The 17428-nt window shown below is 41.1% G+C and overlaps 1 protein-coding gene across 1 annotated transcript in view; it reads right to left on the bottom strand.

The window, feature by feature from the left end:
* Positions 1-17428, bottom strand: part of LOC149284626 (monocarboxylate transporter 10-like) — a 50790-nt gene that overhangs the window by 6581 nt on the left and 26781 nt on the right. The window contains exon 3 of the mRNA XM_089496470.1: positions 171-315. Within this exon, the coding sequence (XP_089352596.1) occupies positions 171-315 (145 nt within the window). The remainder of the gene's footprint in view (positions 1-170; positions 316-17428) is intronic.

The raw sequence follows: 17428 nt of genomic DNA, 5'->3' as shown, positions 1-17428 counted from the left end.
GGAACTCATCCAGCGTCCACGTTGCTAAAGAAGGTCTATGAACATACAATTTATCTCAGTCGCTTTTTACATCTGCCACTAAATTATGGCCCCCAAATCCAATCTTTACTCTTGATGTGTATTACACACATGGGTTCCAGAATAATGTATGTATTATATAATGATTCTACCTTACAAAAGAACTGGAAAGAAGGCCAATAATTCCCACCGCAGCTCCGACCACCGCTGTCCGTCGACATCCAAATACATCTGTAAATATGCTGACCACAGGAGAGCAGAAAAAGATCATTCCCATGGACAGAGAGCTCACCCATGCTGCGGAAATAAAAAAAAACATTTGGTGTCAGAAAAGCATGGCATTTTGGAACATTCTATGGCAATATTACAATATTACAATATAATCCCAATAAGTCCCCATTTAAAGGAACATTCAGATATAATGTTGTAGAAAAAACAATGATGTATCAGCATCCGTTATTTCACTGCCCTTTTTGGTTTCAATTCTGGAATACTGTGCCGGGCATGAATTTCAGCTACCTATGGTGAGCTATGTGTCTTCTAGGATTCTAGATAAAGTGTTTATGGTCTGGAATGTATGTGTAAAAATGTATTCAATTATTCTGGTTGCTGTCTAAAATCTATGACCCCTATCTAAAAGACACATTTCAACCATCATCCACCGATTTGGATTTATTGAATCAAGCCCAATATCTACTGCTCTTCCGTAAAAAAAACTAAAAGTTGAGTAAAACATTGCAGTAAATGAAAACTTAAATGGAACTCATGCAAAGCCTAAAACAATAACACAATCTAATGCCACAAATAACATTTTAGTGATTTTCAGAGGCTCTGAAATGTTTTGTATAAGCTGAATGATTTCATTGTTGTTGTTACTAGTCTAGTTTTACAGCCTTTAATAATTTCTCCAATTTACAAAAATGAAGTCAAGAAGTAACGTGCCATTCTTTTAGTTCCGAGATACACAGTGATGAAGCTATTTAGTCTTAAAATTTGTTGGCAAAAGTTTTGTGATTGTTATTATTCCGGGTAATAAAGAAAACTGTCCAGTAGATGTCACCCCAACTGCAAGAGCTTTTATTGTAATATATATAGTATAATACTGATACACAATATATTATATTATATATGCACGTGTACTCATTCTATTCAGTCTATTCCAGTGGTGATCGGGTCAGCGTTCTATGGGGAAAGTTAATTAGCCCACCCGGTGCACGTGTGTAAAGAGCACTCCAATTGTTTTCAAAGGAAGCACTTTCCTGCCAATGGCAGCATACTTTTTTGGACCACTGAGGAGACGATGAGAAGCAGCCCTGGAGCTATTTGTTGGTTGAATTAATGGTCGAATTCTCCTTTTCCTTTATTTAGATCATGCGCAGAATCGAGACAAGGCACACAACAAACAAAAGTCGAAGCGTTGTCTAATTACATGTTTAGATTACATGGTTTCTATAGCATCTTATCTACCTCTAATAATATGTATATTCTGATTGGTTACTTTTTAAGAATGGCCTAGACTTGACCCTTTGCATATATATATATATAACATAGAGTAGACGTCTTGGTGCGGTTTCATGGATAACCCGTGAATATATCATAGACTAGACATTTCCTGTTTTCTTATGTCTTTGTCAGCAATAATATTTATGATAACACAAGCATTTTTCTAACATTATTTTTATTCTGGGCTTAATAAATGTATGTTAACTTACTTCCAAAGTAAGCTCATGAGGCTACCAGGAACGCTTTAATACTCCCAAACACATACACACACTACGGGATGGTTGCACAGAAATGATCTTGGTAGTTACATAAATTCTTCCATCCATACCATACAACATAAATGTGGTTTATTTCAATTCAAACTAAGTATACTTGACCTTTAGGTTGCAGGTTAGTCTTGGAAAGTGTTGCATTGTATGTTGGGCTGTCACTCATTTCTTGTATGTTACTGTGTTTTTGTATCTTATTAAATATCTGTTAAAGTAGACGAACCTTTGTGTTATAGTTTTATATTTGGTTTAACACCACCGTATAGAAAATATATTGCAAAAATAACACATTCAAACCACTGTGTATCACAATAAACCTCCAAATCCCAAATGTCTTTACAATGTATCCGGTTTCTCCTGCAGAGCTTGTTTAGTGCTTCAGAGGATTAAAGTGTTGCCAGATGTTAGAGAACTGAAGAAGGCTCCTATCAAAATACAAATGCTTACAAAAAATCCTAACCTTTATTGTGTGTTAAAAAAATCAAGATGAGCTGCGTGCGATTTCTTTGTGAGTAATATATATATAGGCTCCATGTTCCACAGAATTAATAACATACATTAAAGGATGTCATTCATTTATGATCAGAATTTTATTTTAAAGAAAAATAAATTAATTCAGCCATGGGGACGATATCACTCCCAGGTGTCTGGGGTTTTACAGGGCACAAGGGCCCTGGGTTAGCTTTTGCTCTGTGTAACAGGGGCCCCTGCTTTGGGCTGTCAAACCCACCCCGGGCATACCGCTGGCCTGGAGGGCTGGACTCCCTTGGTTCCAGCACGCTGAGTCTGACCATGAGGGAGCAGAAGACCTGCCATTTGGTGGACTTCCCCCTCTTGAGCCAACAAAGGCAGAGGTGCAAAAAAAAGTGTGTACGTGTGTGTGAGTACGTTAGTGTGAGTGCTAGTGCGTCACCCTATCTTTCCCCTTTTGTCCACACCTTATGTTTAATTACACCCCTTTCCCTATAGATTGTAAGTTTGCGAGCAGGGCCCTCTTTACCTAATGTATGGGTTTGTCTTAGCCTATCAATACTAGTTTTGTCATACTCCTCGAATATATGTATTGTATGAAGTACTGCATAAATTCTATATAAAAAGATAATACAAATAATAATAATAATATTGTGTGTGTGTGTGTGTGTTAGGATATAAGTTTGTGGGCGTTACAATGTTACAAGCTTTGTTAGGAATCCGTGTCACGCTTGTAAAGGTCTCTCCCTTCATCTTGTAAGGGACCCCTTTGACTACTGAGGATCCAAAGCAGCCGCTCAATCTTCTTATACTGTATGGTAGATCTATCCCTAACTTAAATACACAAAAAATTACATGGCAGCACTCCCCAAGACATTGACTCGTTAAGACATTGACTCGTTTATTGTGGAGTAATTATTGCAATCTAATTATTTTCTCATACAAATGATTGCCAGAGTATTATTTCTTAATGAAGTACAAACATATTAAATGCATTTAATGATTTATAATTTTCATCGTCCTGCTTTAACAGCGGCTTTAACAATAATTAACCAAAAAATATGCTTGTGGCAGACAAAGTTTGCACTTTGGCAGTTTATAAAAGCTGAAAACACAGCAACAAATTGGGCAGACCAAGCTTACAGAACCACCCATTCCCCTGATTAGGAGCATTTAATGCTGACCATGAAGAAAAGGAACTAGCAAGTGAACTTAACATCTGCCCTTCGAACTTAGATCAAACCTACATGCTTAATCAGCAGCGTAGTTAACAACTGTGAGAATAATGAATCGTCTGTTTAAATATAGAAAGAGTAAAAATAAATTGTGCTCAAATAATACAAAAAAACAGGGTCCCTTTCAGACAGGAAACTATAAACCAATCAATGATTAACAAAATTAACTAATTATAATTATTTCATTTAATATTCACATATAACCCTGGAAGTGCTGTAGTTCTCCTTGATGGCTATATATATTATGCACAATGTCCAACTGGCACAAACAGTAATACTATAGGAGCAAGTTACACAAACGGTAAACTCAGGAAATGTTCTCCATAGGGTACATTTACTTAGTGGCTCACGTGTCTTTTCTGAAGATAATGTTTGAAGGAATATGCAGTTATGACCAGATAGTGATCTCTTTTACTAAAACCAAACCTTTTATATATGATTGTAACCTTGACATCAGAATAAGCTCAAATATGGCTTATTTGCACTGGGACTGACCTTGAGCTGTTTCTAAGAATTCACTATTTGCTGTTGTCTGCAGAGTGGAAAGCCCTAAGAAAATTTCTTACAAGTTCATCTACGCGCAAAATTCCTTACAAGTTCACCTACATTCAGCAAGTAGCAATAACCTGTGACCTAAACTTTTCAAAGCCACTGCTAAGAAATCCGTTGAGTTTAACAACGTACACTTGACTTGCTCTATATTCCGCACAGGGTGACTATGCCTTTTGGATTTCATGGGACATATTGCTTCAATTTAAGGACCTGTCCAGGTATGTACATGTGAGAAAGGAACAACAGGTAAGTATAGGTGAGCGTTAATGAGCATACATACATACATGTAAGCGAGAGCGTGATGTGTTGACACAATATGTTTACAGTCTCTTTCCCTAATGTATGGGTTTGCCTTAGTCTGTCAGTTCCAGGTATGTAAATTGTAAGAAACATTGTGTAAATTGTTGGCCCTATATTAATATAAGATACCGTATTGGCCCGAATATAGGCCGCACTTTTTTCCCCCACTTTAAGCCTATATTCGAGGTCTAGCGCCCGACGCCCGGGACATGCAGTCCCGGGTGCCTGGCAGGCCACAGGGTTAGGATACAGATCCCCCGCAGCAGTGCAGGGGACCTGCATCCTACTCTCTGATACGCTCAGACAGCCTCCCCTGCCGGCACTTTCCACGGGGGGAGTGCCGGCACGGGAGATTGTCTAAACGCATCGCGCAGACGTTCACCGGCAGCGGCGATGCGCGTAAACAACCACCGCCGCCGGCACGTCTGCTCGGTGTGCTTTAACAATCTCCCTTGCTGGGAATTCCCACGGGGGGAGTCCCGGCAAGGGAGATTTTTAAAGCACATCTTGCAGACGTGCCAGCAGCGGAGGTTGTTTCTGCTCGCATTGCCGCTGCCGGTGAACGTCTGCGCGAACAATCTTCCTTCCCGCCGTGGGAAGTACCGGCACCGGAAGTTGAATGCGTGTTATGCGTAGCTGTCCCCCGCCGGCCCCGCAAGACCCCGTGGAGTCTACACCGGTAAGTCTGGTGGGGGGGGACATCTTGGGGACAGAGTGGCAGCATATCTCGGGGGGGGTACATCTTCGGGACAGAGTGGCAGCATATCTTGGGGGGGGCAGAAACTTTTTTTCTTTAAAAAAGCACCTAACTTTTAGGGTGCGGCCTATATTTGGGTGCGGCCTATATCCGAGCCAATACGGTAATAATAATAATAATAATAATAATACAGCACATGTGCACCAACCTTCTGAAGCCACACCACCCCTATATCAATATACCAAATAAGAAATGTGGGTGCCCTAGTGAAAACTCAGCATTGGCCTCTCACCAGAAACCCACAAGACATGGCCCATAAAACTAGTGGGATCTGTAGAATGCAAAAATGTTGGACTCAGCCCAGAAAACGTACTTCTCCATGTACTGCATAACCACTCTGAACCAAGCTGGTGAGTGTTATAGGGCAATTTTATCAGGACATAATTTGAAGCGTAAAGTGGGTTTACCATGTCTTTTGTCTAAGACCCTAGTACTACCTAAATGTATTGCACGACTACCTTTTAATTCTAAATCAACTTTGCCACAAATCTATGCAATTAACATACTTGTCTAGTAGTTTCTATTGAAATCCACAAAATCCACTATCACAATCAAACAATAATCCAACGTAAACTGTTCCTCTTATTTTGCATGTCTTATTTTAGACTCATTAGTATCTCCCATGTGTTTCCATTTTAATGCTGATATGGCTTATCTTATTTCCAGTCCATAAATAACAAGCAGTCTGGTGGAAGGGGGTGGCAATGACAGAAGCTCCTTTCCCAGCTTCTAAATGGATTGATAAAAGTATGTGATAAATTGTAAGCTCACTGGATATTGACCAGACCAAATTTTAGTCAACACTTCTTGGAAATAGCCACTGTGTGTGAAAAGCTCTTTGTAGGCATAAAGCTTACGAGTTTTTTTGTTTTTTTTTACCACTGTAAAGGATTCAAAGTCAGACTAAGTCCAGTCTTCTATTCAATGAACTACCATGAGAGCGGCAAACACTCATATTTTCATACTGGCTTGTGAAATGGTTCAGTTGTAAAATATTCTAGCTGCGGGTTATATAATAATTTGCACACTCAGAAACCATGTTTATGTGAAGTGTGTACCAACAAGCAACAACAATGGAAATACAATACAGCTGCCCATGCTTCTGATGTGCAGCTATGTAGATGCAGTGCCTCAGGGGCACATCATTTTTCACCCTTTGCCCCATGCAGCCACAGGAAACAAGAAATGGTGCTGATGGTGAAGAGCTCCTGGGGAACAGGTGCCTTTGGTGAGGAGGCTGTGGTGTGGTGATAGCGGTGAGTTGGAGGTGGTGATGGTAAGGTGGTTGCAAGTGAAGGGTATTTGAAATCTGATACATCTAATCTGATAAAAGGTGGTTTTTTTTTAATACATAATTAAATTATTTGATTTGGGATATCACGTTTCAAACTGTTTTGTTCTGATTTGATTCCTTATTATTTGCATCCACCTAATCTTTGTCAACCAAATTACCTCTATTCCTATTTACATTTCTGGAATTGTCATTTCGGGCTTTGTATCAGCAATTAGAGGGTCGATATATTATCACACAGGCACTCAAATTGATGCGTCCTGGTGCCACATGTTCTCCACACACAGAGCCATCCACGTGATGTAAAAGAAAACGTGATTCATCAGACCAGGCCACCTTCTTCCATTGCTCTGTGGTCCAGTTCTTATGCCAATGTCCATTGTACCATGACTTTTCTGCTGGTACGCAGCCCCATACGCAACAAACCAAAATGCACTGTGTGTTCTGACATCTTTCTATCAGAACCAGCATTCACTTTTTCAGCAATATGAGCTACAGCAGCTCCTCTTTTGGATTTGGCCCCTGGAGCCAGCCTTCGCCCCCCCCCCCCCCCATGTGCATCAATGAGCCTTGGCTGCCCCATGACCCTGTCACCAGTTCACCGCTTTTCTTTCTTTGTACCACTTTGTACCACTACTGACCACTGCAGACCGGGAACAGCCCACAAGAGCTGCTGTTTGGGAGATCCTCTGATATCTATCCATCACAATTTAGCCCTTGGCAAAAGCCACACAGATCCTTATGCTTGCTCATTTTTCTTGCATAGAATGTAAGCACAGTTGGTCAGTAAGCTCATTGCATGATGGCACTATGTAATTGGCTATATGTTTATACAGCAAATAAGGTGTGATAGTAATAAGAAAAGTACCATTTTCCATTTTTACTGAACCTCTCCCTTTAAAAGCTTCTGTTGTTGATGAAAGGCAAAGGAAGTATAATGATATGGTCCCGCTTCATATTGCTGACCCCTTTCCCTGTTTAAAAACCATGGTGGAGGCTGCTTTTTTAAGATGGGTGCCATAGAATCGGCACCATGCTGCGTGCACAGGGGTAGTTGGAGGAAGTTGAAGAAAAGGTGAGCCAGCTGCGTCTTGTTAATATTTCCGATCGTGGCGATATCAGAAGGAACAGCTGGATCCCAGTCGCCAATTATACCACTGGGAACATTTACTAGTTAAGCACTAGAGGCTGCCTGCTGCCTATATCAAATATTAACTGCTTATTAAGGAAACATGAAAGCAAAATGCTCCTGCTGAGTTAGGCATCTTTTGTGCTCTGGTAACTCACCCGTGAGTGTTTCAAGACATCAATTACAACACTAAATTGGAGTGAACTAATACAATTACACAATGTAAATTCGACTTACTTCTACTGCCCTTTATTGAACTAAACTCCTCAAATGTCATAGTTTTTGACAGCCAAAGTATAAAATTGTAGATGAATTATAAACCATGTATTTTCTCATACAGGCCACATGTCTGTTAGATTAAAAGAAGGGACTTTGAAGAAGTTTAAAAAAAAAAAAAAGGAAAACATTTTTTAAAAAAAAGCCTTTGAAGTCCGAAATTGATAGCATGAATATAAAAGTCATATGGAACATGTTAAAAAAAGGTTGTGAGACTACTTCACATACTGAAAAACATATAGGGGACACAGAGGAATTTATTAGCTCTTCAACAGTGAAGCAAAGCTTTTTTGATTGCTAAAAAAATTCTTAATATACTTTTAATATTACACTAAATGGTTAAATTAAATTTTTTCAACCAAAAAGCACTAGAATTCAGTAACACTGGATCCCATGTGTATGACCACACATACTGATTGGGGACCTTAGTCCTACCATCACCGGTTGAACTGTCACGGGTGTGATTGATTAAAACGATTATGTTGCAGATAAGGTGGCGCGCTATCATACCAGCTCTGGAGACCATGTCCCTAAGTGACCAGCAATTGCCATTTGAAATGATGGATGCAAGATCACAATTATTTTTTAAATATCATTTATTTTATATATATATATATATATATATATATATATATATATATATATGTATATATACACTACTTTTGTTAGGTCTAGATAAACACAATCAAAAATTTGTAATACATGTATGCAAGATGAAAAACATATATGCCTTTTCCATGCTGTACTCCGTGGCTCCCACTGCACTGTAACAATATAAAACTTGTCCCGGGTATTAAATGCACTGCTGCTGGAGTGTAGGCTGGGCTAAATAGCATATGTTATTATCAGGATAATGTGAAATGTACTACGTGACTGTTTATATAAGGTTTTTAACTAATACAGAAGTCGGACCACTTCCTTAGAGACCAGCCACCATGGAGAATAAATGTTTATGCTGCTACACATATACATATTGCACTAGCATTGCCAACTACAAATGGCAATATTAAGGAATTGTTTACTGTATTTGTTCAGCTAAACGGTTACTTGGCTTTGGAGTAACCTGTAGTCGCTGCAACATATTATTTTCCTATTTTCTATGGTACGCAGAGTTGCATATACTGGAAGATCACACACTTTTGTCAGGCGTCCTTAGAGGCAAATAATATTTTCCTTACATGATTTATAGGGGGCTCGGTAATTCACAGCCAACAATAAAAGTACTGTCTTTCTTTAGCCCTAACCCTGTTTAACCACTTTCTGAGAATGTCTATCTTTTTATCTAAAGGAAGTGAAGTCATGGCAACTTAGAAGGATACATAAAATTTGCTCCTTTTAAATTATAAAAAGGATGGGAAAGCGGGGCCTGTGTAAAATGTACTGTGTTGCAAATGCAAAAAACTTTAAAGGAACCACCAATTGTTGGAACAATTGTCCCATTTCTTCCAGGCACCACTGGTGATGTTATCCACACAGACCTGTTTCATATGCTTTCATGCTAATATATCAAGAGTGTATCTGTGACTGCACAAGTGTAGGCCTCGGGTCTCCTAACTAATGGAATACATTCAGACCCAGGGCCGGCCCGACAATGGAGCCGAGTGGGGCAACCGCTCCAGGCGGCACTTTTGAAGGGGCAGCACTTCGCCGCTCGAAGTCTTCCTGTTCGGTCTCGGTGCCGGCTTATAATGCTGAGTGCCGGAAGATTTCCGGCGCTCAGCATTACAAGCCGGCACCGAGACCGAACAGGGAGACTCGCCGCAGGACTGCTGAAAGGTATATTATATATACATTTAAAGAAAGAAATTTGTATTTTAATATAAAATAATCCCTCTTTATTGGACTAACATTCCATTTTAAGGAGGAGCTTTTATATTACAATGCTCATTTCTTTCTTTCTTTATATATATAAATTCCTTTTGTATCATGAGCACTCTCGGGGTTTACATTTAGAAAGCTACTTCTAGGCTTCGGCCTTCCCTTGCAAGACGCGGCCAGGACTGCCCACTGACTAGTCATGGTGCCCAGGGCCGGCCCGACAATGGAGCCTAGTGGGGCAACCGCTCCAGGCGGCACTTTTGAAGGGCTGGCACTTTGCCGCCCCAAGCCCTTTTTTTTATTATTTTTTTTTAAAGCGAAAGAGAGAGAAAGGGACGCCCCTCTCTCTCCTCTGCGGCGAGTCTTCCTGTTCGGTCTCGGTGCCAGCTTGTAATGCTTGTAATGAAGATTTCCGGCGCTCAGCATTACAAGCCGGCACCGAGACCGAACAGGGAGACTCGTCGCAGGACTGCTGAAAGGTAAGTACAAGGGGGGGGACGGCAGGGACGGAAGGGTAGATAAGGGGGGGGCAGCATTTTAAAATTCGCCCCAGGCGGCATTTTGCCTTGGGCCGGCCCTGTTCAGACCATAGGTCTATCACTGCCTATAAATGAAACAGAATGGCCTGTTAAATAAACCATGATTTTAGTTGAAGAAATGACCAAAACAGGCCCGAAGGATATGGTCAGTGCTTACAGGCATCCTCAGAACCTCAACTTTTTCCTGGTAGCCTGAAGATTTTATCCACATTCTCATAAGCATCCAATGTGAAAATATACTTAAAATGTTCCACAGCACAGATATTTTTGTCAGGATGTTTGAATCACTTCAAAATATTTTCAATGATTACCATTATATTTCTTCAAATTATGCCAATGATGTGTAGATTAGTCTGCGATGCATGATTCACATGATATGGGATTTGATGATTCACTGATTGCAGATGAGATGAGGATTCTGTTAATATTCTTCTTCAAAATACACCTGGATTATAAAAAATGCACTTCTGCACAAGAAGGGAACACAGCGAACCTTCTTCCTCCATAGGACTTATTATATCATATATAATGAGGGGCTAAATGTTATATATATATGTTATATAAATACATTTTACCGGTTAAGGTTATGGTGCAGCTGCTCACCATACGCAGTAAAAATAAGTACCATTAAGGTATTAACCCTCTAATCAAAATCAGTTGAGCCATAACTCAACCTCAACTTTACATCACAAAAACTATGGAATGTATTTTCAGTAGTGAACAAAAAAAAGAGACATATAGCCCTAATGGATCTTGAATAGCCTCTTCTCCTCTTTTGTAACCTGGTAATCACAATTAGGAAAAAAAATACACTGGAAATTGATTGTATAGTCAAATATTTACAAAGTTAACCTTATATTTCATGGCATTGATTTTTTTCAACATAGCCTAAAACCTAATGTCTCTTTAATCTTATTCCAAGATGTATTGTTCGTATGTCAACAAAGAAACCTGGTAACCCTCATTAATGTTTTTCTGGAAATAAAGTTCCAGAAATAAATCCATACGCCTGCCAATAACCTTTAGAAAGATTCTAGTAGGAAGCACAACTTGTAATGGATTGACACCAATATAGATATTCTGCACTAGCCACTGTTTGCTTTGCAGAACAATCAAGATTGCAACGTACGAGAAGGTCTGGCCAACACAGGTCCTAATTCTCATCCACCCACTTTTCTTCCAATCGGCTTACTGATCCCAACTATCCGTCATGTGGGCTGCATTGTTATTGTACCACATGTGAGCAAGTAGTAAAAACAAGCCGCAGATACTGGCGATTGTCAATTTCCCAAAACAAATAAAACAATCAAAGCCACATACAACTTGCGTGTGAAGAGTTCACTCCATGTAGTGGAATATGGTTGAGTTGTGTAGTTTATCTGAACTTTCCCTGCTATATTTGCAAGTCATTTCAATGTTGTCTGTAGATTAGATGTTAGCTGTGAGTGGATAATGTATTTTCAGCAATGGCATTTAGAACTACTACTAAAAAGCCAGCTGTAAAAGCAGGTGATCCCCCAAAAGCCTCCTTATATGAGCTCTTGGACCAGATTCAGGAACCTAAAATAATGGTAAAAGCTTTGTTTTTGACCCCAGTGCTGTCCTAAAAAGCTTTGTGGGATAGTATAAAACAATATCCATCATTTCCACTACCCATACTTGGGTATATTGGATCTCGCATAAGAAACATAGCCCTATACTAGAATCCAGACAGACTGCTTAGCATTTTATTCACTGTCTGATTATAAAGTGAAATATAAACAGCAACTACTGCTGCAATTTTCTTATTTTCATCTGTATATTGAGTGTGTAAAGGATAACAGGGTGGGCTGAATGGACAGGATTGACAATCAAATTAAAATGACAATCATAATAAAATGCTTTTGCCTTTTAGTGTATACCCCCACCAGTGAGTATCACACGGACATGTCGTCCGACCACCCTGTTGGGTTACTTTCCCTCTATGTCATAGGTTACCAAGCAAAAAGGTTCCTAAAGGAATTAGCAAACACAGTTGGCTTATTTAATATTATTATTATATATAATAATTTATTATTTATGATGAGTACATCCGCTTCCTCTATATTTATTCTACTGCGTGGGTATATTAATAATTTACTATTTGCCAAATGATCACAAAAAATTCTACTGTCCATAACGTTTCCAGTGTTATGCTGAGCATGGCAAAGCAGACCCCTGGAGCGGAGAACGATGTTTACCGACATAGGAGAGAAACCATTAGAACCAAAGTAGAGTTTGTCACCCTCCAACCGGTTCCCCTTCAGGTTGAGCCATTGGGTTTTACCAGCGGTGGGACTTACTGATGATTCACACGGAACCTCAAGTGCCCCCCTCAATTTGGTAGCTGGCAGAATAGTCAGTCTAGCCAAAAGGTCAGGTGAAAATCAAAGCATGGTCAGGATACCAGAAATCAGATAATCGAAAGTCAAACCCAAGGTCTGGATGCCACATGAGTCAGGAGCCACAGGAAACAAGCGGGGTCACGATAGAAAACCAACAATGCCTTGGTACTGGACACAGGCAGGGCCATCCAGGGGTAAATGCAGGCTGTGTTTGCTAGCTATTTAAAGACCTCGAATGATGAGCAGCCAGGGCTGATTTTCTGATCCGCCACAGGTGTGGAATCCCTAGCTAGAGTTGAGCAATAGCCTCTTGATCAGAGTACAGCAGAACAAAAGTATCTCGTGGCAAGTCTGCAGTGTGGAAATCGTATGACACAAAGTGACCCAATAGAAATATAACAAAATGCTTTTAGGGTAAAATGGTCTCCTGTTATTTAAACAATATATGCACCAAAAGAAGTACATAAGGCATATGCCGCCAAAATATTTTCTCTGTATGTGGAAAAAGATACAAAAAAAATTCCACATCCCTTTTATCTGTTGTACACCAATAGTATTTACACACACTGAACTTTGGCAATGCGTGATCATTTCAAAAGTAGATACTAACAAACTGTGTACGAGGATAGAAAAAAGTCAAGGTCAATGTACTATAACATAAAAGTGTAAATGTGTGCACACAACTGTGTCCTTCCCGTGCTCCTCCTCACAGCAACGCTATCCTGCTAGACCTCCATGAGTATGTCCCACCAACATTTGTACATACAGATTGTAGTATTGTTATTTATACTGAGTGGCTATTAGATCGTCATGTAAAACTGTTACACCCACCATTTACAGGATTACCTGAAATAATACATGACAACTGACAATGCCATAAGATATATGGGGATGGCAACAGGTAAGTTACATTTCTAAGGGCTTTTGAGGATTTCTGAGGGCTTACTTTAGGGCTGTGATGACTATTAGACAATCTTCTAAAGGAGTGAGTATACATTTGGTTTAATATGGACCTGCAATAAAGAAGGGAAACAATAATAGGAGAATTTCCACAGACGTGGAAAAAGAGAATGAGCCAGGAGTACTTATGGGAGAGGGGAAAATGGAATAATGAAATATGAATGGACACAGGAAAAGAGAAGAAATCGGATTAGGTAAAGAAAAAGTCAGGGAATGCAGAGAAAACGACTCACATATCTGGACAGTTGGGCAAAGGATGGAACCAAAATGGATATGGGTAAAGGAAGTGGAACAAAACTAACAAGAGGGTTGATTAAAGAATGTAAAGGGAGGTCATCTTGTGAATGGACAAAATAGGAGAGAAGGAAAACTGACTGCAGGCTATGAAAGACAAGTGGAATGCAAGATCAGAAAAGTACAGCGGCTAAAAAGGAACAGAGGTAGACAGAAAATACAAAGAGAAAGAGGGAACGCAGACCATTGCAAGGCTGAAAAGCACAAGGGGGAACAGATAAAGAGATCAGGGAGGAATTTTGGTGGAATGCAACTGACAATATTCTAACTTTAATGTGTAACACTAAAACCATTGTAACAATGTATTCCCTAACCGGTACTATCACAGGCATGTGACCCATGTTCAGGTCAGGCTCAAAACTTATTTCTTCCTGTAAGTGTTGTTACTTAGTCATCTTCATTATGCTTAAAGTATAACGCATGTAAGCAGTCTAATTGCAAAACAGCCCTGATACTGCTGACAGAACAGTGCATAGAGAAATAAGGGATGCAAGCAGAAACCAGAAATATACCACTAATTCTGCAACAGCAAAATTCTGCGCTATGAAAATCATGATCTCAGCAATTTCAGTTGGCTTTACAGGATGGTGGCTACAATCAGCTGATATTGACACACTTCTTCATTGTTCGATAAGCTAAACCTGTAACGAGCACTATACAAATAGAAATACTTGTAATGTAAATGTCATAAAAATATTATTCTCCTCAATTATTAAATACAGTGCTGTTTGTACAGTGATGTAGGTTACCATTGACAAAACCCGGTTTGTATTGGAGATTTAAAGCTCAACAGAGTGAGCGAAACCACAGCATATTTACAACTTTTCTTCCAGCCTGTAATGCAAATATTATGTAGAATTAGATCACATTTCTGGCACAAAAATAGCTTGTTTTTTCTAAGAACTAATCTTTTTATACATTAAGACTAGGTATGTATGTTTTCACCGCAGCATCTAATATTTCTGCTGTCTGGACCATACCATTAATTACTACGATGATAAGGCCATTTTTCAAAATTTGCACCAGAATTACGTCTACTCATAAACCACACTATGTTGCTCTTGGTGTACTTTCACTAGGAGAAACACTTTTATATACACGTTCCAATGTACAAATTGTTGCTTGTTGCATGCAAACTTTTCACCAACAGTGACAAGCTCACAGAAACATTTGTGGTGTGTCGGCTGAAAGAAAAGGACTAAAAAAAGAAATATCCTAACCACAAAACAAACAACAGAGGCGCTGGATTAGGACGTTCTGTCACCTAAAAACACCCTTTCCTGAAACACAATCAACAAACTGTTTGAGTACCTCAGGTGCACACCCAAGGTTACTGGGTTACTGATTTGGTCATAGATATGACTTTTACATCACATACTTGCTAGGAGTCCTCCTCCTTCTCCTTACTATGGTCTAAAATACGCAGAGAGGTACTGAAAATGACTTGGTGAGCAGCTCTTACCGGTGTTTCCTCTTCTTTCATTTCACACGCCTCAGCGAATTAACACATTAAATACCCGACTCACACCTGTGCCTTTAAATTCTACAATACATTATTTTTATTAATATATATATATAACCAGGCCCGGACTGGCCATCGGGCACACCGGGCATTTGCCCGGTGGGCCGGGCCGCGGCAGGGCCGGATTGATTTAGGGGCTGATGGAGCTGCAGCTTCAAGCCCCTACCTTAAAATAGGCCCAGTCAGGACCGGACTGACTGGGCCTCTACGGCCGTCTATAACGCAGGGCAAAAGGGGCACCTGCCCCTTAACCCTGCAGCAGCTGCGACCGGGCCCGCCACTCTAGGGGGCCCGTGCAACCCCCACGCTACTTACTGGCTAGCCGAGGATGCCGGGGACGCAGGAATCCAAAAGAATCACGTGACGTACGTCACATGACCCTGCTGCGCATCTGCTTCCTCCTGTGCAGAAGAACAGGTTTGTCTGCGAGCGCCGAGCGGCACGTACTCTTTAAATCTTCAGTTGTTCAGGTAAGGGGAGGCTGCATGAAGGAGTGTTTGAGATTGAGTGAGTGAATTAATGAGTATCTGTGAAGGAGTGAGTGAATGAATGTTTGTGAATGAGTATATGTAAATGAGTGTCTGAGGGAATTAATGAGTATCAATGTATGAATATCTGAATGAGTGAATGGATTATCTGTGAATTAGTGAGTAAATATTTGTGAATTAATATGTGTGTGTGTGATAGCATGGATGTGTAAGGGGGGCAAAGATATCACAGGCAGGCTGTTTTGGTGGCAAAGATGCCACAGGCAGGCTGTTTTGGTGGCAAAGATGCCCGCCTGTGGCATCTTTGCCACCAAAACAGCCTTGTTTTGGTGGCAAAGATGCCACAGGCGGGCTGTTTTTGGGCCAAAGATGCCGCAGGCGGGCTGTTTTTGGGCCAAAGATGCCACAGGCGGGCTGTTTTGGGGCCAAAGATGCCACAGGCGGGCTGTTTTGGGGCCAAAGATGCCACAGGCGGGCTGTTATGGGGCCAAAGATGCCACAGGCGGGCTGTTTTGGGGCCAAAGATGCCACAGGCGGGCTGTTATGGGGCCAAAGATGCCACAGGCGGGCTGTTTTGGGGCCAAAGATGCCACAGGCGGGCTGTTATGGGGCCAAAGATGCCACAGGCGGGCTGTTATGGGGCCAAAGATGCCACAGGCGGGCTGTTTTGGGGCCAAAGATGCCACAGGCGGGCTGTTATGGGGCCAAAGATGCCACAGGCGGGCTGTTTTGGGGCCAAAGATGCCACAGGCGGGCTGTTATGGGGCCAAAGATGCCACAGGCGGGCTGTTTTGGGGCCAAAGATGCCACAGGCCGGCTGTTTTGGGGCCAAAGATGGCAAGTCCTATTCTTCCAATCTGGGTCCTAGGCAGGTCTGGGTGCCGGGTCTGATTTGATACTAAGGGGGGTGGCTGGCATAAATACACAATGTAGGGCTGGCTGACGGGGCAATACGCAAGGGTGTGGGGGCATTAATTCACAAGCGAGTGCTGGCTGGGGCATCAGTGCATCACATAAATCAATACTAAAGTGGGGCTGCTCTCTTGAGTGCATAAATACACGTGGGGGCTGGCAGCATCAATACACAAGAGAGCCAGCTGCGGCCATCACCTAAATCAAAGGGAAAGCGTCCGTGAAAACCCTCCGGATGCGGGTGTCAGTGTGGCAGAGCCTGTCCTGGTGTTTGTGTTTAGGTGTTGGTGTGGCAGAGCCTGTGTGTGTGTGTGTGTGTGTGTGTGCGTGCGTGCGTGCGTGTGTGAGACTGGGTGGCAGAGCCTGTCCTGATGTGTATTTAGTGATCTGTTTTCTGGCTCTTTACTTTCTGTAGGATTAAATTGAACTATTTAATTTTTACTTATCCAGAGATAAAACGCCCTCCTGAATTTGTCACTTCAGAGGTCAAAACATTCTAGGCCCAGCAAAAGTAAAGGTATTGTGTTATTTACTCTTATTTCAACCTGCGTATCTTATTAAAAAGGATTTGTGGCACTAGATTGTGGCTTCAGGGGTCCCGTGTATGATGACTTTTTTTAGTCACATTGCTCAGCCTAGAGGATTGGCTGAGCGCCGCAATTCAGTTGGCGTGGTCTGAGTTTCTTAGTTTGTGACTGGCTGCGAGAGAGGATCCAGGTCCCCTGCAGTGC

This window comes from Sceloporus occidentalis, unplaced genomic scaffold (assembly GCF_023333645.1).
Source record: "Sceloporus occidentalis isolate IW3139 unplaced genomic scaffold, rSceOcc1.0.p SCAF_90, whole genome shotgun sequence".
In the NCBI taxonomy this organism is placed as follows: Eukaryota; Metazoa; Chordata; class Lepidosauria; order Squamata; family Phrynosomatidae; genus Sceloporus; species Sceloporus occidentalis.
Note: the sequence above shows the minus strand (reverse complement) of the source record. Positions and strands in the feature narration are given on the sequence as shown.